Consider the following 22,455-nt stretch of genomic DNA (forward strand, 5'->3'; position numbering starts at 1 on the left):
CCGCAGGAAGCTGGGGCCGGGCGCCCTGCCCGCCGCCGCCATGCATTGTGGGGCGGCAGCAGCAGAGCCAAGATGGCGGCCAGCAGGAGGCTGATGAAGGTAACAGCGGCGCCGCGCCGGGAGGGGCCGCGGGGCGGGCGGCCCGATCCTTCCCCTCGGCCTCGGCGCTCGTTCGGGGCCGGGGCCGTTCGCCCTCCCCCGCCGCGGGCCGCTCGAGCGGCCCCTTCCCGTCACGGGCCCGGTGCGGCCGGGCGGGAGCGGTCGGCGCTTAGGCCTTGGCCGTGATGGGCCGCGCCGCCTCCCCGGCCCCGCGCCGCGCTCGCGCATCGCCCCGCGGCCGCCGTTCGCCGCCGTTCGCGGCCCGGGAGGGTTCGGGGAGCGGCGCGAGGCCGCGCGGGGCGGGACGGCCCCCAACCTCGGGGGGCTCCCGCGGTGACTAAGCAAAGAGGAAGGGCCGACGGGGAAGGAAACGGCGCGGCCGGGACGCCCCGCGCCCGGCCCATCCCCGGGGCGGTGTGACGGCCGGGCCGGACCCGCGGGCTGCGCTCGGCCCCGTGGGGGGGGGCACGGAGCGCCCCGGGCCCTCGGCATCCCGCACCGGGGGATCCTGTGCATCCCGCAGCCGGGGGATCCGCTGCCCCCGCCGTGGGGGGGGGCTCCGGCGCCGTCGTTTGGTGGGGGCCGTCGCGCCCGTATGAGTCAGAGGCTTATCGGGATGAAGCATGGACCCAGGTTCATAAGTTACCTCTCGGTCCGGGCGCGGTGATGGTTTTGTCTTCACGGAGATGTGAGGGAGATTGTTACGTGCAGGCAGCCTCGAGTGTGGGCTTCCACGAAGAGGATTTACTTCAGAATTCCGTTTTGGAGTTAAAATTGGTACATAGCAATGCTGCCGATCTTCTCACTTGGTAGCAGATTTAGAGGTGCCCTTAAGGATGTGAGCCCCCAGTAGGGTTGGGGCTCTGCAGGGGGCTGTGGGCTGTTTGAGGTTGGTGGCTGGTCACCAACCTGTGAATTTGAACAGTCGCTTCTGAGGAACCCCATAGCTCAGCATTGCTTTCACAAGACTCATCTTGTTTCAGTTGTGCTGTGTAGGCATCAAAAATTAAGTGGTAAATATGTTATGTGCAGAGTCATTCAGATGTATTAGATCAGCAGGGGTAAGGCCTTAAGGCTCCTGAGGAGATGGCATTTGGTTTCATTTCGTTTCTGATAGCTGTTTTGCTGTGGGTTTTTGGGTCCTAGTTTGAGGGCCATCAGTACATCTGCTGCTCTGGGTTCAAATTAGGTTTGTTTGGGGTAGGAAACATGTAGCTTTTTGCAAGGCAGCTTCAGCGCCTGGTTTTTTAGCTAATCCAATGGCAAGGTACTTAGGGTCAGATATTTAGTACAGAACAGAAAAATGTGAGAGACAAGGGAGTTTGTCCTTAAATTTACAGGGCCCTTGTTCTTCTCAGCCCCTCACATGGTTCCCCTCTGCTCCTAAAGCATCAGGTAGTGCCTTGTTCTTCCACTGGAATACCATGGACATGCTCTTGATGGCATGACTGCTTCTAGAAAAGCAGTGGCGGTTCTTCTCAGAGGGAGCGGTGCAGGAAGGAAGGAGACATCGATAACTTTCCTCTTACGTTTTTACTTTCATTTTTATTGCCTTCTGTTTATGGACTGTGCATGTCATGTGCTTTTTTTATGCAACTCCAACAGCTGTGAGATGCTTTATCACATAACTTGTACAGGCTGTTCAGTGAGCAGCTTCCTTTGTTCCTTTTGTGGCATCAGATCAGCCCATCGTGCTCTAAGTTGGCCATTCATCTGGGTGGGAACGGACTGGTGCTCATATAGCTCACATACATCAACCTGACGCTGTTATTGAAGTTACAAAGTGGAAATTTGCTGATCAGCACATGGCCTCAAGTCTTTCACTGTCAACATGTCGCACTATAGAAGAGCCTGTGCTATTGCTGTTGTAGGGCCATGGGATGATGGGCCATTCCCTGTGTCACTCCATATCCAAAAAACAAACAAACAAAAACCCAACCAAACTAACAATAAATAATAAGGCAGGATAAGCATGAACAGTTCTTTTCTTTGGGCTAAACATCAACTTTGGTAGCTGAGACTGAATCTTTCATAGGTCACATAAAATAAAGGCATTTCCATTTCCGTGAGGTCTTGCCAACATTTTGAAGTGCTGTAATTTTTCCTGAATATGTGTCACGCATCGTAGTCACTCGTGAGTCACAGAGTCTGGGTGCAGCTGATTCATAACAACATGCCACCTGCCCATAGACAATGGGGATGTTGATGTAGTTGCCACCTTGCAGGTGGAAGTGGGTTTCCTTTTCAGACTATGGACTCCTCGTGAAAGAACTAAAATTTTGCTATCAATACAGTTCAATTTAAACATTAAGTCAGTTACAATATGCATAATATTGTCTTGTTATTGCATGCTCTGTGTGCAAATGACCTATCTTAGGCCAAGGCCCCAGTTTATGGCCTCTCTTAGCAGAGCTTGATGCGATGGTCTGGTCTGTTTTCTCATCTGTTTGTTCAAGTCTTTGTGGGAGCCCAGGATAGTAAAAGTGTGAAACATTCTTAGCTAATGAATCATGCTCCAGCAGCATCTGAGGTGGAGATTTGGTCTCTGAGCCATCATTACACCTCTTCAGAGAGCCACAGCTGTCAGGTCTCCATTGCTTGTGGAATATGAGAGGTGGGAATAAGGCAGCCTGCACATAACGTGTGTTATTATGGGTTATCCCTTGCAGGATGGGACTGAGAACTGGGCAAATGCGGAATAATTCAATTGAAGAAAGCAGTTCATTCTTTCCTTTTGGGGAGCTGCTTTGCTTCATGACCCTTTCTTGTGAAAAGCAGCTTTCCCCACACACACGTGACAGGGAGTACATCTGCAGGAGACAGGAGGGATTTCACTGAAGGGCTTCTTGCAGTTTCCACTCACTATTGTGAAACAAGCTGTTTCTGGACTTAAATGCTCTTTGGGGAGGCAGTGAGTAGCTGCAAAGGGGGAGGCTGACCTGGTGCTGAATGGTCACAGTACTCGGTGTCAGAGCAGTGTGTGGTGCTCAGGCACTTGACAGCACTTGCTCTCAGGTGGTGCTGAGCTGTCCTGGCTCTGCAGCTACTTCCTCCTGTGCTCATGTGCAGTATGATCTAGCTGAGGCCTGTGCTTTTGCTTCCTGGCGTTTAGGTGCTACAAGTATTTATAGCATGAAGAATTTAAAATAGATTCAAAGAGTAGGTAATGATTCTTTAATTCTCCCTGTTTTTCCTCTGCCTCCAAGATCACACAGTCAGACATTTATGCCACCATTGAACTTGATGATAAAACCCAGGGCTGCTCTGCTGCTGGTGGCCTGCAGAACAGCAAAGCTGTCCCCAAGGTAGGTGTTGAAAACAAGGCTAGGTGTGTCCAAGCACTGGTTCTCAGTAAGGAGTGGTGGAAGGAAGGCCTGGAGCAATACGTGATTGTCTGCACAGGAGTGAGTGCTGATTCCTTCTTCGAAAATGAACATTGGAAAAAAGATTCATAATCACAAGTTTAACAGGATGTTTCTGAATAAAAACCAGATGTAAACATTTTGCCAAAAAGTAGAATTACTTGATAAATAAAAAAGTATGTGAGCATATGGAGCTGCAGTGTCACAGCATCTTGGTTTCAGAAACTATAATAGCTCCTAAACAAGCTGGACTCCAGTTTGTTTTTTCTTTTGGTTTTGTTTGTTTTGTTTCTTTGCCTTTGGCACTTCCCAGCAGTACACCAGATTCACAAAGTCAAGTTGGAGCTCCTTATCAGTGTCTTGGAGCCTGTTTAACTTTGCCACACATCTTTTAGGTAATGTATGAGTAGATAAACAAATTGTAAATGCTACGTAAGCAAAGCGTGCAGTCATTTCAGTAGACCTTTGTTTTCCTTTATGAATTTAATAGCATCTGCAGCTTAATGCAGAACTTACTGAAGCCAGTGAACTTAACTGTTTCAGTTTTCACTGTATTTTCCTATCTAGTTTGTTCCTTTTTCAACAAGTCCCCAAACTTCCAAGATAAGAAAGCAAAAGCAGTTCCAGGATTGCGCTGAGCACCGGTGGTTTGGTGGGGCTTTTTAGCCTTCAATGGATTTTGAGGAGCTAGGAGTTCTAAACATTATCATAATCTATGGATCTAGGCCTGGATCTGGTATTTCAGCTTTCTTTTGAAGACAGGTGCATTTTACTCAAAGATCTTTAGGGTCTCTCCCAACCCAAGACACTCCATCATTTTTACGGTGATGTTGCTTCGTTTTCTATTTCAGTCATTTGATTTTTCAACAGCATAAGATCATCTGTGATGTTTGAAACTGGAACTTTATGTACTGATTATATATGAGAAAGTCAGTGTGCCAGCGTTCTACCCACAGGTTGGATGTTACCCCTGGAGCAACGTTTTCTCCTTCCCATGTGCTGGGCAGGACACATCCTCTGAATGTACCAACCAACCTGCGGCGCTGGGTCCTGAGGGAGCACCTAGAAACAGCGAGCAGCAGCTCTGTAATGAGTGGGGGAGCAGAGCAGCCAGGTCGTGTGCAGCACTGATAACAGTGAGAAGCTGATGACTTAAACTCTTACTGCAGCATTCTAACCTTTAGTTATGCTACTTCTGTGTGCTTTTAATCATGTTGCTTGACAAAGGGGTGAAGGACAGGAGAGGAATTATTCTATTCACTGCCTTCCCAGACTATTAGGATTTATTTTAAAATAAATATCCAGACTATATTCTTATACTCCATAAAATAATTTTTGACCCTTTAAGCTTAGCTCAGGTCAGTGAAGCACTGACTTCTAATTTGTGCTGCTTGGTGACATTCAGTAGTTCATTCACTTCTTCTGACTGTGCCTGTGTCCTCGAGTTGTCTGTATCTGTATGGTTGTTCTGAGGCAACCTAGGTCTTAATTGTGAGTTTTGTTTGTTGCCAGGAAAGAAGAAACGGCTCTCACCCCTTTTTAATCCTGAGTGCTTAATGTCCTATCACTCCTGATGGATTAGACATAAAACCACAAAAAATATGGATTAGAAATAAGAGTATTACATTTTAAACATGCTTCTAGGATAAGAGAAGTTGCTGCTAGGGTAAATTGGCACCTGTCTTAAGCAAGTTATTCAGGTGAGTCGTATCTCAATGTGAGGAAAAGGACTTGCCTGCTTTATCTTCCTGTTTCCTTTCTGGTTACTAGTTACTCCTGCAGGACTCAAGGCAGCAGGGAAGGAGGCACAGAGTCTGGGCCTGACACACTGTGGTTATGTACTGCTTTACTGCTTCTCTGAGTGAGAGTCAATTCCAGGGTCACACCACTTGTCGTTTTAAAAGAGAAAATGAACATGGTTTCCGCTGGCTCTTCTCTGTAGCATCTTCCAGGCTGTTTAATTCCCTCTTTCATGTGATGGGCTTGACAAAAAGAAAAAAGGGGGGAGCAATTTGTGTATTTGCTTGGATTTTCTCCTTTTGTGCAATTCTTTTTACAGTTTTATAATGATCTGTGCCCTGGTTGATTGCATTTCTTATGTAATCATTAATTTTTTAACCTGAATCGACTTATGAAATACAGATATTTCATTTTCCATTAAGGCAAAGCCATTCTGTCTTTTTATTAGCTTGGTAATAATAGTTTTCAAGTCAATATACTTAAAACATTGAACTTGTTTGTTTTTTCTGTCTCTGTTTTAGAGGCAAGGTATTTGTGTTGCGTGTTTATTCATGCTTAAATATGTAGTGGTAAATTTAGCCTGATTTGTTCCTGGTGACTGGCACGTTACATCTGGTGTGGGATGGGCTTTATGCCATGTGGGACAGTTGGTTTTTTAGGAGGCAGTTCTGTGTGCAGAGAGCTCCATCCCTAAAACAGATGCAGGAGGGGCCTGAGCTGCTCCGGTGCTTTCCAAGCAGGTGCTCTGTGCCTTCAGCGCTCAGCACCCTCTGATGCTCTGTGTGCATTGTGGTTCCTGTGCTGGTAGCTGGTGTTTAATCAGAATATCTCACCCAGGTTTGTAAATGTGGTTGTCTCTGGAGGAGATCTGTGTGCTGGCAGCATGCACCTCAGCAGTGCTTCTTCCCAGTGGGGCATACAGTCGTGCTCCAGACTTGAGACCACAGGGGAAGTTTTACATGTTGTGTCAGGAGCCTTCAGCTGGAGTTCAGTTACATTGTCTGTGCAGATAAAACTCCTGAAGGACTGTTGTAGTTGCTGTGGGAAAAGGTCAAGCCCTGAGGTTTTGATTTTTTTCAGTCATACGGCTTCCTAATGAAATAAATACTCAGGGAAACAGCTGGTGCAGCTTATAGTCAGTTTAAATATAAAAGTAGCATAAATTCGTGCTTTGGTGGTACCTGCATCACTAACCAACAGGAGATGATTTTACTGGTGGCTGACAGGTACAGGAAGATACCTTATTTGTATTCGTTCTGGTTACAGCTTTAGAGAGGGGCATCTTAATCAATGCTGTAAGCTCTGATGTATTGAAAGGTAGAGCTGTAATATTAACAGAGTATTATTGTGTATGTGTGACGTCAAAAAATAACCCTTTTCAAACAACTTGTCTCAGAATTTTACTTCTCACAGGGAAAATGTTTTGTTTTCTGTGGGTTGCTGCCATTGAGGCCTCAGGCTTCTTGAGTGTTGGAGGAACTCACACTGACCACCGAGCGTTCTGCAGAAACAGAGCTGAGCATTGTGCCTCGTGTCAGCATTAACTGTTGGCTTCCTCTGCTTGTTTTCCAGGAGCTTGAAGAAATCCGCAAATGTGGAATGAAAAACTTCCGTAATATCCAGGTTGATGAAGCTAATTTATTGACCTGGCAAGGGCTTATTGTTCCTGTGAGTATGGAATACTCCTTATTTGAACGAGCTTTAAACCAATCTGGTGATCGTTTGTACCATAAATCCACAGTTTAGAGTTTCTGTTAGTGACCATTAGGTAGTTTTTGTACATTGTCAAGATTTCTTCACTTAGGGAAGCTGGCTTTCAGAGTTGTTTTCTGGGAAGTGCAGGGTGGTTATGGATTTAGTTCTTGGCCCTCTTCAGACTTCTCATGTGGTCATAGGCAAATCTTATAATCTTTCTGTCTCTTTTTCCTGCCTTTCTGCTGTTAGCATTTGAAATAGTAGCAGTGGTCGAAAGGCCTTTGCCTACTTCACAGTTCTCTCATTGTACTCCATCAGAAATGATCTGATAGCAGTGGGTGCTAAAACTGCATACGAATTCAGAATGTTCTCATCAGCAGATGCAGTGGATATCTATCTTTAGTACAGATTAATGCTCAGCAGATTTTTATGTAGTCAGCACAAAAAGGTTCTCAGAATGTTTATGGGAATCTGACAAATCAAACAGCTTTGCTGTTCAAACCACCATGTTGTGAGAGGTCTAGACAAACCAATATCCTCATGAGGTTTCCTGTTTGCCTATCAGAAAGGGTTTACAGTGTATTTAAAAATACTCATAAATGTGGGAATAAAAATACTTGTTAGATTTCTAAGCATGGAGTAAATGGGATTGGCTGCTTCCCTACTAGCAGAAATGTCAGCCAGCTTCAGAACAGCAGTAGTCTGCCTCTTCTGTGGTGAGATACAAATGCAATGGAGGTTGTATTGCCTTTGCTACTGTGTTAGTTTTGGTGTTCATCAAGGTAGGAATGTGTTTGGAAAAAGTGCCTTTAAAAGAGGTCATTTAATAGACTGAAGTCTGAAATGTGCTCTTAAAGTTCATGTGTTATAGAATGCTACATACTTTATGTTATGTCCTCTTGTTGCAGGACAATCCTCCGTATGACAAAGGAGCCTTCAGAATCGAAATCAACTTTCCAGCAGAATATCCATTCAAACCTCCTAAGATTACATTTAAAACAAAGATCTATCACCCTAACATCGATGAAAAGGGGCAGGTTTGTCTGCCAGTAATTAGTGCTGAAAACTGGAAGCCAGCAACCAAAACTGACCAAGGTAGGACTCCCTGTGGAGGGAGAAAGAGGGTGTTAAGAGTCATTGTATTGTGTGTTTGAAGCAAATAGTATTTTAGCTTGTCAACTGGTCACTGCTTTTTCTGGTTTATCCGTATTCCTAAGTTTTGCCTCATGAGTAAAGCACGCATCGCTTCTGAAATGTTGTTATTAGCACAAAGGTAACAACACTGACATGTGGCATTTCCACCTCCAGGAAACCACAAAATTCTTAATGACTGCAGAGTTCATCGAGGTTGTGTCCTTGGTATATTTAACTCCAAAGTGAGGGGGAGGGGGGTGGGAAAGAACATTTATGTTGGTGTTACTTCATGGTTTTTTTTAAACAGTAACTATATAATCCAGAGGTAGTTCTGCTTGTTTGCGTAAGAAAAAATCATAACATAAATTAACTCTTAGCTATTAAAAGATCACTGCTGCGAGGCTTACTGTGTGGAGTGTCCTGGGATAAGAATTTATGTATTTTAAGATATTTCATCAGGTTCTCTGCCAGACTGAGAGCATGATAAGAGTAAGTCTTGTCTCTTGTGGCTTCTGTTAGTTAGGGTGAAATTTTCATGTTTTCTGGCAGGTAATGATAAACTTGATATTAAAGGTGTTCACCTGTCTCTGAAGATCTCTGCTCACAGGAAAGACTCCACAAAAGAGGGATCTCCCACCAGAGGCCCTTCCCCAGTGGCAGTCAGCCCTTAAATGAGTTCTAGGAGAGGCTGCATCCCCTCCTGCCAAGTGAATTGCCTTCACCTGTGCTCACAGGGCTGACTGAGTCCTTTCCCCAGGTGCTCAGTCAGTGCTTCAGGCCGTGACTCAACAGTTCCCATACAGCTGTGAACAGTGGAGTGAAAAGTACCTTTCAGTTCTTACCCACTTGTCTGCCTAGTATATCTGTACTATAAAATGTATTTGGTAGTTCAGAATAATGTCAAGAGTTGTTCCCTATTTATAGGGGGAGGAAGAGAAGCAGAAAAATGAAGCTGAAAAAAAATGGTTTCCAAAAGTAGACTCAATTACAACTGAACTGCTTAATTTATTGTGAGAGGTATTAGGGAAAGATGTTTGGTGATAGAAATTCTGGGGCCCCCTTTGCTTAATGCACTGTAGGTGTAGCTGGCTGTGGAACTCCTTGCTCAGCGCCGAGGAAAATACCATGTTGTGCATTTTGGTCTTTACTCAGAGGTAGCTGGTTCTGTTTACATGTGTGATTTCCCGATGTACTTGCTGTCACTGAACTACACACTGGCATATTTCTGTGGCTTACTGATGTGGTGTCTTACTCTGCTCTTGAAAAGACATGAGATTTATTGGGATATATTTAAGTGAAGTTTAACTTATTTTTCTCATTGGGAAATTTTGCTTACATTTTGATTTCTTTCCTCCCTTTAAACGAACAATCTTAGTCTCTGACAGTGTTCTTACTTGTTTTGACAGTAATCCAGTCCCTCATAGCACTGGTGAATGATCCACAGCCTGAGCATCCCCTGCGGGCTGACCTAGCTGAAGAATACTCTAAGGACCGTAAAAAATTCTGTAAGAACGCTGAAGAATTTACAAAGAAATATGGTGAGAAGCGACCAGTGGACTAAAATCTGACACAGCTGATGTCAGCAACGTGTGATAGAAGATCGGAGCAGTGCATTTGAGACATCCCGTAAAGCAGGACTCTATGGAAAAATGACAAGTGCCACCTTTTGGTGTTAACTTGTGGCTGTTACTAACTTTCTACAGTTTTCTTAATCAAAAGTGGGCTAGGTAACCTGTAAAGGAAGAATTAAAAATTTAAGATGTTCTAGTTCTGCTTTCTTTGTTTAAAAATCACTGCTTCAATATACTTTAAAGTATGCTGTTTTCTTTTTTTTTTTTTTTTGTCAGAATTTATCAAAAATATCTTAGACTTATATTCTGCCCTTAAATTGAAAAGGTTGTGGCTGTCATTTCTTACTTTTCCTTGCAGTTCCCACTATCCTGAGTTCCTTTAATTCAGCATTGAGTTTTTGCCCCTCCTCAAGCTGATGTCTTAGAAGAAATCTCCCACTTCTGGCAGAAAATGATTGAGTGTTTGGCAGTTTTGTTTACTCTTCTCCTTAAACATTGCACTGTGCTCTGTGGGACTTGCTGCAAGTTCCCCTTAACTTCAGTTTGTAACATAATAAAAAACAAACCCAACTACAATCAGAAACAATGTCCAGGTCTTATGTAAATCTGGCTGATGTTACCACAGAATGTTTATTAAATGGGGAAATCCAATTTCTTGTGTGTGTTATTGAACTAGAATATGGCTTATGTCCTGCTTTTGGAAAGTGCTGGGGAAAAAAAAAAATGTATATGCAGCAAACAAGTAGTAAAATGTGATTCCAAACTCCTTTCACTTTTATTCTTAATAGAAGTTAGTGTAAGTTAGCTTGGATACCGTACACAGACAACCAGTGCGACCAGTTTAGAAGTTTCAGGAATTGAGGACCAAGAGATATGCTGAAATAATGAACTGGTCTTGAGTGAGAAAATCGGTATTTTAGAAGTGAGTTAATTTCAAATACTAAATGTTAGCACTGCTAGTGAGATTTTTTTTCATCCAAGTGCATACAACATACGTGCTAGGGAATGGCACTCAGGCCCCTTCCTTCCCAGCTGCTGTACAGTTATTACTGAAAATAGTATGAGATTAGGATTAAGCAATAAGCTGAATACACTTCACTGCTACTGTTCCTATGTTTTAAAAATACACGTTAGATTATTTAATGACTACTTTAAGTATCATTCTGACTTGGGCAGAGCTATCTTCCCTTTGCTCCAGGCACACCCCCACGCATGCTGAAGGATGCCCTTTCTATTCAGAACTGAGCACCCTTTACTGTGTCTCTATTGCTTTTCTTCCGCCTGCGTGTCCTAAGTCTGAAGTGTGACTGTAGCTCCAAACTGCCATACAATCAAACTGCCTTCCCCACCTGTAGAACCTGAGTATGTTACTGAGTAAACAGATTTCCAGAAATCCATAGGTAGCTGGGAGTACATATCACTTTGATTTGCAAGGACTTGAATTAGAAAGTCCCTCACTCCTGGATGGTTGTCCCTACTCCTAGAATCAGTTTTGATACAGCCTCTACCCTTGCAACCTTGCAGAAGTAGTGCATCAAGCTGTAGGTCTCTTGGTTTTTAATATATATTTGCTATTCCTTCATTTGCCCTTCTCATCTTGCTTTTCTTTTGGATTTAGTGTGAACAATGACAGCCCGGTACCTCACCTCTGTTGAAAGTAATTTTTTTTAATTAGTTAGGGAGCTAAGAAATTTCATGTTAAGTGTTCTTAGACGGATTCTTTGGCAGGTAAATGAAGTTAAACCACGTTCACCTTATTGACGGAAACTTACCTTTCCTAAGTGTTTCCTGGCTTGTGAGAGCACCGTTACCAAATTTTTCACATCTTTGTGTCTTTGGTTGCAGAAAGTTGGTACTGACTTTGTTTCCTTCACGCTCACTCAGATTCATAATAAAATAATGCCAAATTATCTGTCTAACTGAAGTGTGTAAGTTCTGCATCAGCCAAGTCACTGTACTTTTTGATCATGTCTGTTCACAATTGAAACTTTCTTTAAATTTGCATTATTTTTTATTATTTAAAACAACTGTAGCACTAGTTTGCTGCCGTCATTACTACTCAATTGACATACTTTCTGGTTGTAAGCCTCTCAGGTTAAAGACTGCGTTTATTTCAGTGTGGCTTGGATGCCATTGAAAGGAGACTGGATGAGCTGTGTAACTGAAGGAGCTTCAGCTGATTTGTAGAGGTTTATGGCAGTGCTGTATGCTAGCTGTTCTCATTTCATCTGTAAAGATCACATAGAAGATGAGCGTTACCATCAGTTTTCTTTGTGTGTTCTTCATAGCTCAATTTCTAATCAAGAAGCGTGTAACATAAGTGATGGCTTTTGTTTGCAGGTGGCCCTCTAAAAGGAAGATAAAGATCAAATACTGTACTGTGTGGTTGAAGTCTGAGGTGAAAAAAAATCAAATCCTTTGTTAACTCAGGAAATCAAGCTCTTATGCTCTCTGGTTCCCTAAGCCATGCTGAATTCTAAACATGCAGTTGAAAATCCAAAATAAAAACTTACTGGTGCAACTACACCCACAAACACTGGTATAGGCTTTCTGCAATTCCATTCTGCTACCCTAATAAAAATTGCTCTCAAAGGTATTGTGGCATGGTTTTATTTTCACAGACATTTCATTTTCGTGCCTCGGGTTTCTCTGTACAGCGTCGTTTATCACAGCACTCTGCGTGTGCTTTCAATTTCAACTCCGTGGTGAATGTGAAGCTTCCATAGAGCCCCTGAGAAACTTCCTCCTCTGCGTGTGCAATGCAAGGGAAAGGTTCCTTATTTCGCAGTCTTTCAGCAGCTCTGTATTCATTTCCACATTTACAACTCAATTTAAAAATGGGGTTTCCGTTCTGTTCATGTGAAAATGTATTGATCAAATATCTTTAACAACATCTACTCAGGTGAGACTGTTGTGTTCATTTCCATGTTCAGCTGGAAGGAAATCATGCAAGCTGAGCTGTGTCACGTCCTAACGGTTGTGAACCGAGCAAAGCCACCAATTACTGCAGTTCAAAAGTTTAAATTAAGGTTTATAAATATCCACCGTGTCACGGTCACGCTGCAGAATAAGCTGAGCTGTGGGATTGGCGCATCAGCTGCTGCACGTGTGAGGGCACTAGATGGCACTCGTGTGTCTATCCGCGCTCTGGCACTTCTGAGGTCTGCGGCCTCTTCCGCGTTTCATTGTTTCCGCACCGCGTAAACTCCGCCCTCAATAGCGGTGCGAACTGCAGCACTGAGGGCGCTGCTCGCGCTGCTCCTCCCTGAGCACTCACTCCGCTGTTGGAGCAGCGCGGGCACAGCGTGACGGGATAAAGAAAAACGTCCCGTGTCAAACCAGCTCCGTTACAATAACGCGGAAAGAACCCGAGAAAATATTTTACCGAGTGCCCTCGATGATTTTGTGTTTGTACAGAACAAACGTGGCCGCAGGCACACAGGAATGGTGGGTCAAACCGTGTGACCGACAGAGTGATGCCCTTCCAGCACTGCATGGTCTCGTGCTTGGAGCAGATAACCTGAGTGCTTTCTGCTCACAGCGACACAGCTCTTGGAGCATTAAAGTAGAAGAACTATTTTTTTTTGCTTAGAAAAGATGGCAATTCTTTCCTTTTTTCTTTTTATTTAAAAAGAAGCTTTAAAAGGATGTTAGGCAGGTTGCTCCTGTGCAGAAAGTGAGCTCCAACAATCTGAAGAAAAAACAATCCCACGCAAAAGCCACACGTCAGTGAGAGCTCCACATCTCAACATGCAGCTGAACGCACCAATACTTACAGGAATTGCTGAAGTTCAGATGCTCTCCTGATTGGAATTAAAATAAACACAACGTGGACTTTCTCCCCTTGAGAACTTGCTGATAGTTGGTACCACCTACCACGTGCTTCTCATGGAAGGCGGTGGGCAACTGCTGGAGAGCTCTTCTATGCAACAACTGCTGCTCTTGCAAAGTCATCCCGGAAGAAAGAACAACAAAGCCAAACCGCACGGATGGAAGAGCTATCACTGATGTTCCTTTCCCTGTGATGGCACAATGCTGAGACAACAAAACTAGGAAGAGCCTTAAGCAGTGCTGGCTGAGGGCTCATATGGAATATGACTGCGCTCACGGCAATGCTCTGTAGTAGCAGGACACGCACCCCCAGGTACTTGCCTGTCACTGCTCTTGAACTGCTTCACCTTTCACAAAAGGCTTCATACAACTTCCAGGCCATGACAGCTCCTGTCAGCTGTGCTGGGAGGTATTAGGAAGGAGGTCTGACTTCTGGGGACATTAGCAACTGTGTATCCTTGAAGTACAAACATAGGTATGTATGTATGTCTGTTTAAAGATCTTTGAATGAACAAAGCTGAATGTTCCTTGTTTTGTAATAGCTCTGCAGCTCTGGCTTCATTAACGTCTGGAGTTCATGCAGGCGTTCCCAGGACTGTGAGAAATCATCTGGTCCCTCCCCACAGCCACCAATGGGAGGAACACTCGGGTACCCCGGGTGCACCATCAGTTCAATTGTTACTGTCCTGTGCTGTGGCTCTGGCCGTGCAGGCCCCTTGGACGTGAACTCCACGATGGCCGTATCAATGGCATTCCGAATGGCACTCACAGACATGTTCTTGCCCATGGTACTCAAACCTATGTAAATGTCTGGCCACCTGTAGCCAGAGGTGGGAACACAGACATTAATGTTAACGGGGTAGTCAGACAAGAGTGTACTATGTCCAGTGGATGACGAGTCAAAAGTAAAACCATAACTACAAACTAATAATGCTTTTTCATTCCTTGTCAAAATCAAGACACTATTTAGAACATCAACTCTTCAGTCGGGCAGAAAGTCCAAGCAGAGCCTCAATTACAACACTGATGTCATTACTCTGGTAATGTATGCTGTCACAGCACTGCAATTGTGTGGCATCTCAGATGAATCATCACTTTTCAAACAAATCTGCGCAGTAACCCATAGCATCTCCAGAGCTTCTGCACTCCTGCAGAATTCCCTTGTAAGCCCCAAATTGGAAAGAGGAAAAGGTCTTGTTCCATTCTGAAAATATCTTATCAGGAACTGATAACACCTTAAAATTTTACTACAAAAAGAATGAGTAATGCCTGTCTTACCTTATTCCATGCTTTGTGAACACATCCACTGTATTCAGAGAATCTTCTTCTACTCCCACATAGAAGTCCATCAGGGATGGCTCAATCCAGTCACAGTTATGAAGGCCTGGCTCAATTGGGACACGAGTGTATTCAATCCCATATTCCTCTAACACCTCTGCAAATACATGCCTGACCTCTGTAAATAAGAAGAAACTTTAGTCAGGAATTAGGCAACCAACTCATAACCCCTGAAAGCTGTTAGCACAGAGACACCTTTTTCCCTCCTGTGTTTTAAATATATATATATTCATTCAACATCTGCTGTGTGTGCTTGCCTCCCCCTCAGTACTGACTGCTTAGTCCAGTTACCTCTTCTGAGGTTGGGAGCCTTGTCCTACAGAGCACCTGAGGTGGCTGTACTGTTGGTAACATTCTTCACCAAGTCCCTGCCATATTTGTTGAGAGATAATTACCAAGAACTGAGTGCTAACACAGGAAAATACTGATTTTTTTTGCCAAGTTTTCCATTTTTGTATAACAATGATCTTAGTTGGAAAACTTAGACACTGGTACTTGCCTATGACATACATATGAAACACATGCTGAAACCCACAGATGAAGATTGGAATAGAAATACAACCAAAAAGACAGCTTCTGTACCACCTGAAAGAGCTATTGGCTTCAATCTCAGAGACTAACTTGTCCAAGGTGGGAACACAACTGCAATAGTAGAGCCTTACATAAATCCTATAAGGTTTATTGCCCAGGGAGCCATGGCAAAGGTGGGGCTTCTCATCTGCTTACTGCTAGAAAGAAAAGGAGTGTTTGCTTACCTGGGAGAACGTGAATGTGCTGGTGTCCATCCATGTGAGGAGGTAGGTGGCCTGTTAGCTCATGGAACAGATCTACCTGGGCCTTTAGCTCCTGCTTCACCTGCACAGCAGAAAAGGGTTAAAGAAAAAGCTGAGAGCAGGAGGGTGTAAGTTCTCAAAGACTGCAAAGAATTTAGCAGTATAAAGTGTAGGACACAGAAAGCCAACTTCAGATGCCAATGCAACACAGCCTAGATTTGGCTGTAAGCATGCTCACAGATGTGACCTACAAAAATATCTTCAACAATTACATGCTGAAATAGGTGTAGGCTGAGTTAGATCAGAAAAGCAAGTTGCATGTATGTAACACTATAACATGATGGAAAACACAGCAATAATAGCAGGGTGGCAAACTCCCATGCTGCAGTGTACTGCATGCACCAGAGTTCCCCTGGGTTAGCCCTGCATTCCCACCAGGTGCTCAATCATTGCTTCAGGCCATAACTCAGCGTTTCTGCTACCTATGTGGCTTTGTCCTACCTCTGACATATTTAGGAGGCCTTTTGATAGAGCTGCTCTGAATCCCATTTTCCCATGGAAAAATCCAGCTTCGTTGAGCAGAGAAGAGTTTGTCTTGAGCACCTCACATACAGGGGAACCCTCAGAGACGTTGGCGTGCAGTCCTATGGGGATGTTGTATCTGTAATAGGAATAAAATACTTCTTAAAACTTTGCACCTCTACCTCCCGTACTGCATCAAAAGCATGAGGAACACATTCTTTCAGAAATTCCAGGTTCTTTATCCTGTTTCCGGGAAGCTCTGTATACATCAGCTGATAAGCACTACTTGCGCCACAGCCACTGCTGTCTGGAAGAAAAGGATGCACATGTTACCATGAATCAGCAGATAAAAGACTTTCTGTTGAGCACTTGTCTTCTTGTGATGTCACAGGGCGAGACATGAACAGCTGGGCCCCTCAGTGCTGTCTCCCAGGAGCATCAAATGAACTACCTCCAATTGTGCAATGCTGTGAGCAATGCTATTTTCAGGAAAATGCAAACTCTTCTGACAGGTGTGGGACACCAAGGAGCCAGGCAATGTGCTGCACTGCATTAGAGCTGCTCCTCTGCCCGACCTGAAACCAGCCCTGGAGCTGGGGAATGTGCAGAATGTGGAAGTGCAGAGAGCTGGCTCTGTTCTCACTGTAAGGGGAGACTCTGGCTGTAACATTAGAGCATGTTTTGGAGCTTCAGTGAACACCAGCTGAGTATCTTTATAGTTTTCTCCTGGAATTAGTTCTGGCTGGTTTGAGAGACTGTTAGTGTTGAGGAATCTAAAGAGGAACTGTTAGTGTTTAATAGCTCTGGGATCCAGGCACTGAAACCAAAACTTAAAACGCAGCATGTGAGAAACTTCTGAAGAAGTATTCATCTATGGGAGATACACAGAAGTGAACATGCCAGGAGAGCTTTAAGGACTTGAGAAGGTGGACAACTCAGTGGGTGCTGCAGGGTTCTGCTTCTAGACTGCATTTTCCTGTACACAAATATGTGCATTTTCTCTGGATGTGATGAGCCTGTGATGCTCCTTTCAGCACCACATGCCCAATTATTCAGTGTTCATCCAAAAAATCAGTGAGTCTCTGAAGCCCTTTGAGCAACAAGATCAAAATGAGAGTAAAACTTCAAGACTGTGGTAACACCTGGGCTGCCCCTCAGGGGACTGGGATCCAGTAACACTCTGTCCAGAGCCCTGAGGCTTGGCCTTTAAGATTGAACCTGCAGGCTTTCTTCTGCTATTAAACACACTGGACTAGCTCTTCAGGGTTCTCTGGATCGTCTCTCACCAGAGACATGGAGCTTCTGCAACCAAAGAAGAATAGCAAGGCATGCTGAATTGCAGGAGAAGGGGGACAAAAAAACAGGGAAAAAAAGTCAAAAGAACTTTCCCTACATAAACATACTTCACAGTTGTCCAGATCTCTGGACCTGCTGACTACTGTCAAATTTCTGCCAGATCCTCTAATTGAAACACAGGGCAACAGATGGTATATCCAGAAGCCTATCAGAATTACTGTGAAAATGCAACAAATAGGAGAATTCCAGAGGAACAGTATTTCTTCTTGAATGATGCAAGGAGTCACAAAGTGTGTAAGAAAGACCATCCTGCAAGAAAAGCTGCCTTGTTGCTGATTAGCTTTCCCTGCATGCAATTAATTGAAGATGGGGGTGGAGAGCTCAAAACCTGCAATGACAAGCAGCCACACCACAGTTTATCAAGAATTACACATGATCTCCACAAGTCACTGAAACACCAGCACTCCTGGCACCACGTGTGCAAAAGATCACAATGCTGGAATACACCACAGGAAAGCACAACCTGCTTACTTCAAGCTTCTTTTCAACTGGTGATGGATACAGCCTCCCAGCTTACAATGCTGTCTAATCACAGGCTGAAAGCTCTGCTATGGAGTTAAACATACATGTATGTGGATATATATGTGGGTGTGGTACTCGCTTAGATAGCTAGCTATGGGATAACAAAAATGTGGGGGGAAAAATAAACAGGGTACAGAACCCCTCCTAATTTTCTTGCATGATGGCACCATAAGATTAAATGTTATTTTTAATAAGTCTGGCCTGTATGTCTTAGGGGTGGTGTGATTTTATTTACATGTTCAGATGCCAGTTTAATATTTAATACAGCACCAGCTGATTTGAGGCTTGCATTAGACAAATCCCTTGCCACACACCTGCAAACACTTCCCCCATGCATGGGCAGGATTGAACACAGCTGCAGGAAATTACAGACAAGTGAGGAATTGTAGAACCTGGCTCATTAATCTTCAGTGCTAACAGATGTTTTCAAGGTCACCCAGCTTATATTCTCAAAAATAGATTTAAATATATGTAATTCACATGTACAATTCAAAATTACCCTCCAGAAGAGCAAAACTGCAGCAGCAAGTTGCAGCTTCTGCTGTCACTCACCATTCAACTTGGCTTTTTTTTTTAAACAGCCATATCAGCTGTCAGCAGGAGTGTCACGACCTGGATTTAAAGATGTTTTTTAAACCTCCGATTATACAGCCTACGTTCTAGCTATGGAAATGAGGCCAGGTGGATTCTATATTTAAAAGCCTGCCAAAGACTACAGCTAAAACAGTAGAGCTATTACCAGAGCTTTGAGGCTTAAAGGGCTTCGTGGTGCCTGTATGTCTCAGAGAAGCGCTGTCCTTATCTCCTTGTTTTACATTTCATTTGTGTTACTTACTAACAGGATTTTAGGTATCTCAACAGCATTGTGCCTTGCTCTGTTGCCTTTCCCCTCATCAGCCTAGGGATGGTTCCCCTCCCAGTGTTTGTGTGCCATCTCCAACCTTGTTAACAAAAGACCAATTTGCTGCTAGCGCCACACCCTGACTTTCCTGCACCACCCAGCATTCACTTTCACCACAGAAGCTGCAGGCAATTTTCAAATACCTTGAAAGGCGCAGTAACAAGACAGAAGAGATGCTCAAGGAGAAGAAAGGCACCAGGGCTCTCATCACACTGTCCTTTGCAGAAGATGTACCTGAAGCATGAAGTCTCGGTGTTTCCAGTCCCAGTACAGCTCCCTTCCTTTTTCTGGTTTCCTAATTTCTTTTCTCAGCCCTTCTGCTCTGGGACATGCTCCTACTTCAAAGTGCCTGCCCACCCAGAAGCTGAAAGCATTAGCTGGGTTTTACCTTCTAAACCTCCTATTAAAAGATTTGCTTGGCTAGCCCAGGAGAACAACACATACTATTTGATTTGCAGCACAAACCTCTGAAAATTTTACAAAGGAGCAAAGGTACAACACAGATATGAGGTATTATGGGGCGATGGTGGCGTTTGGTTTTGATTTCTTTAGTTGTGGATTTTTTGTTGATGTTGTGGAGTGTGGGGGGCGGTGTGATCGACAGTTTCCCTTACAGGGGGTTTATTTCTTGTTTGTTTCACAAATGGATCAATTTAAAAAATGAATAGAAAGATTGATTTTACTGGTGGTTTTTTTTTTTTTAAGATTTTTTGACTGAAAAAGCCAAGTTTTCTGCTGAGCCTTTGCAGAATTATACCTTTTCCAAATTCTGAAGAGAGCCTGGCTGTCCTTATGTTCAACCTGTTCAGATGCATCAAATTAAATTAGATGTAAACGTCTGTACATTTGTGTCCCAGTAGTTTTAGGGGTAGCGGTTTGGTCTGAAAGGATAGCGTGGGCTTTCATTCCAGTGGTACATTTCAGAAGTTTTGGAGAAAAAAAATCCAAAAAAATTCATACTATACAAGTAAAACTGTAAGTGGTTTTCTATTACCTTAATAGAACAGGCAATGCAGTGGATAATTCTAGAGGAAGAGCCACATTTGGGTTATGAATTACAGCTCAGTGGTTTAAAGATGAACATTAGTAAAGATGCCCAGAATCCAACTTTCTTATGACAGCCTGGGTTCTGATACAGTCTTCATACTGGGGCTACAAAACAAGCAGCTTTACAAGACTGTCTTTCTTTGCAATAGCCTCAGTAGGCTGTCCACAAAGGAGCTAAAGAAAGTCGTTTACCTCCTTGCCAGCTTGGCTGCATCTGCTGCTGCGCTTCCGTTGACCAGAAGGGACACGTTAGATACAGCTCCAGCCAGGAAACACTCCACGATGCCTTGGTTTCTCCGAGGGCAGTAGCCAAAGTCATCTCCAGTTACTATTAGCTTTGTCTGAAACATCCTTAAAGGTCATAGCTAGTTTAAAAAAAAAAAAAAAAAAAAAAACCAAAAACAATCAGCAATTTGCAAATTGGAAGCAAGGAGAACAAAGCTCACCGAGGTCAAGCCCAATGGTGACCCAGCTCTTCACGAGCTCCTGCTTCACTTCAGCCTGCTGTCCGAGTTTGCACAGCACCGGGACCGGTGGCTCCGCTCACCCTCAGTCCCAGCGCTCCACCATCCCGCGGCTCCTCGGGCACCGCAGCCTCCCACCGGCGGCCCCTGGCGGTCGCCGCCCGCAGCAACGGCCCCGCGGGCAGGAGGTACCGGGCAACCCGCTGTCAGCCGGGTTTCAATCACATTAAAAACTGCCCTTCAGGGAGGGCCAGGTTATATTTAGAGCTGCACCTGAGTGGAAACTGGAGGCACTTTCAGTCCTTGAAAATCAAATATGTGAAATGATTGCAGGGCTAAGTGTCTGCAAACAGAAGGCGCTGCTGTTACAGGCTGGATGCTTCGCTTCTGCAGCGCTGCTGAATTATTGTGTGTGTGTAAAGCAGCAGCACGATGAGATTCCAATCAAATATGCTGATATTTCCATTCCCAACACGCACCATTAGATTATTTCAGTGGCAGGTTTACCTGCAGCTTACAGTATTCCACTGGAAACAATGGTGGCCCTGTAGCCATGAGGTGGCTGTTAATTGCCATTGCTATTTGGCACTGATGGGGTTCTCTGCTGGACACTTCTAACCCAATGACGTTTCTAAAGTACAACCGAAAGCATTGCAGGGAGCACCGTGTACATGGCACTAACTGCACTGAGGCTGAGCGACCTCCCAGGAGGACAGACAGGTGCCAGCTAAAGCCCCATACCATTGATTTTCCACGGCTAAAATGGCAACTTGGACATCTGTCTCTGCCGTGTGTGTAACAACGACTGCAAATGTGAGCTCCTGTCTTAGCAAGGTTTCTTAGAATGACAGAGATGTAGCATTTGGCAATCAAGGTAAGATGTTTTATTTAGTGTGTGTGAAGAAACACACTGCTGCAACTAGGAAGCTTTAGTCCTCAGATAAACACAGCGGGCTTGTGTGTGTGCACACAAACGTGAATGTGTGACTGTGTTTGGGACACAGGCTTCTTCTAAGGCCGGACATTAAGATACATGAAACAGGCCAGCATGAAAAAAACCCGACCATTCAGTGAGTGGGGTCACCTCAGGATTGGTGGAAAGATAAAGATTGCTGCTCATCTGAGCATCAAATGATGTTTCCACCAGCCAGCAGCACTAATGTGTTTTCTAAATCATCCCGTGATGATATAATTGTGATATTGAAGTTCTGTGCTGTTGCCAATGCAGAATACAATCCTTACAAAGAACCAAATCCCAAGGCAGGTCTCTCCTACATGCTATGGCACTGCTAAGGGAAGCCTTTCCCCTGTTAAATGACACTGATCTGGGGAGCGTTACACCAGACTGTTCTGAGATACGGGTCAATTCAGTGATGAGTTTCAGAGGCAAAAGCCAATGGACTTTGTAGGAGTTCCTGTGTCCGTTGTCCATAGCTGTTCCCTATTGAAAAAGGCGGCTGTACTGTTATTATTTGCAGGGGAGGAAATCCTTCACTCTGCAGTACAATGCAATGAAGTACAATGCTTTAATCCAGTTTCCTTTTGTACATAACAGGTCATAATAATCTCTTTACCTCGTAGTAAGTTTACAAAAGGGACTGAATGGCAGCAGATGAACTTTCAGGTGCAAAAGCACAGCCACAACCACCACAGCCAGACGAACAGCACTCAGCGTTAGCGGCCAGTGCCGTACTGCTGCCCCAGCACCAGCAGCCCTAACATACAGCTGTGCTACCACACAAGTTGTCTGTGTTTCCTTGCAAGGCCTGTAACCCGGTAATATTTCCCTTACAGTCCCGACTACGCGCTAGATGAGAACGCTGCTGTAACCAACCTGTGCTGTGACACCCCGCTGTCAGGAAGGGGCAGCTCGATGGATCACAACGCTCCGCGCTGCCCACAGCCGCACTGAGGGCTGGGAGCTGGGGGGACACACACGGCCCGCAAAGGCCGCCCGCAGCACGGCACGGTACGGCGCCGTGAGGTAACTGCGCGCCATCGCGTCCCGCCCTGAGAGGCGCCACGCCGCTCGCTCTGATTGGTCGCTCCTTTCCTCGGGCCCAATGAGCTCCTCCTGCCAAGCAGCGAATTCCGTCGGCC

General features: G+C 44.6%; 2 protein-coding genes across 11 annotated transcripts; one reads left to right on the forward strand and one right to left on the reverse strand.

Moving 5' to 3' along the window:
• Positions 1-42: 42 nt before the first annotated feature.
• UBE2L3 (ubiquitin conjugating enzyme E2 L3) lies at positions 43-10,252 on the forward strand. Its single transcript, XM_015877554.2, has 4 exons — positions 43-99; positions 6,774-6,869; positions 7,805-7,991; positions 9,437-10,252. The coding sequence occupies exons 1-4, from the start codon at positions 73-75 to the stop codon at positions 9,589-9,591; spliced, it is 465 nt and encodes a 154-aa protein (XP_015733040.1). The 5' UTR covers positions 43-72; the 3' UTR covers positions 9,592-10,252.
• YDJC (YdjC chitooligosaccharide deacetylase homolog) lies at positions 3,247-22,367 on the reverse strand. 10 transcript variants are annotated; one of them, XM_032447971.2, is made up of 6 exons: positions 22,190-22,367; positions 20,084-20,256; positions 16,045-16,204; positions 15,526-15,625; positions 14,711-14,888; positions 3,247-5,443 (listed from the first exon to the last, which is right to left on the reverse strand). In XM_032447971.2, exons 2-6 carry the CDS (start codon positions 20,239-20,241, stop codon positions 5,419-5,421), a joined length of 621 nt encoding a protein of 206 aa, XP_032303862.1. In that variant the 5' UTR covers positions 20,242-20,256; positions 22,190-22,367; the 3' UTR covers positions 3,247-5,418. The 10 variants fall into 10 exon arrangements, with proteins under 10 accessions (XP_032303862.1, XP_032303863.1, XP_015733034.2 ...); XM_032447972.2 differs by lacking the exon at positions 3,247-5,443 and adding an exon at positions 9,852-11,829; XM_015877548.3 differs by lacking the exon at positions 3,247-5,443 and adding an exon at positions 9,852-14,250.
• Positions 22,368-22,455: the final 88 nt, after the last annotated feature.

The sequence above is a fragment of the Coturnix japonica genome, chromosome 9 (assembly GCF_054131305.1).
Source record: "Coturnix japonica strain WE chromosome 9, WE-NBRP24, whole genome shotgun sequence".
NCBI classification, from domain to species: Eukaryota; Metazoa; Chordata; class Aves; order Galliformes; family Phasianidae; genus Coturnix; species Coturnix japonica.

Excerpts from the sequence above, each read along its gene's own strand:
- UBE2L3 (XM_015877554.2), top strand. The coding sequence starts at position 73 with ATGGCGGCCAGCAGGAGGCTGATGAAG. Across the intron at positions 100-6,773 it reads CCAGCAGGAGGCTGATGAAG|GAGCTTGAAGAAATCCGCAA; the intron begins GTAACAGCGGCG and ends CTTGTTTTCCAG. Across the intron at positions 6,870-7,804 it reads GGCAAGGGCTTATTGTTCCT|GACAATCCTCCGTATGACAA; the intron begins GTGAGTATGGAA and ends CTCTTGTTGCAG.
- YDJC (XM_015877548.3), bottom strand. The coding sequence starts at position 20,241 with ATGTTTCAGACAAAGCTAATAGTAACTGGAGATGACTTTGGCTACTGC. Across the intron at positions 16,205-20,083 it reads GCAGCCAAGCTGGCAAGGAG|ATACAACATCCCCATAGGAC; the intron begins GTAAACGACTTT and ends TTCCTATTACAG. Across the intron at positions 14,251-14,710 it reads TTCACAAAGCATGGAATAAG|GTGGCCAGACATTTACATAG; the intron begins GTAAGACAGGCA and ends CTCTGGCTACAG.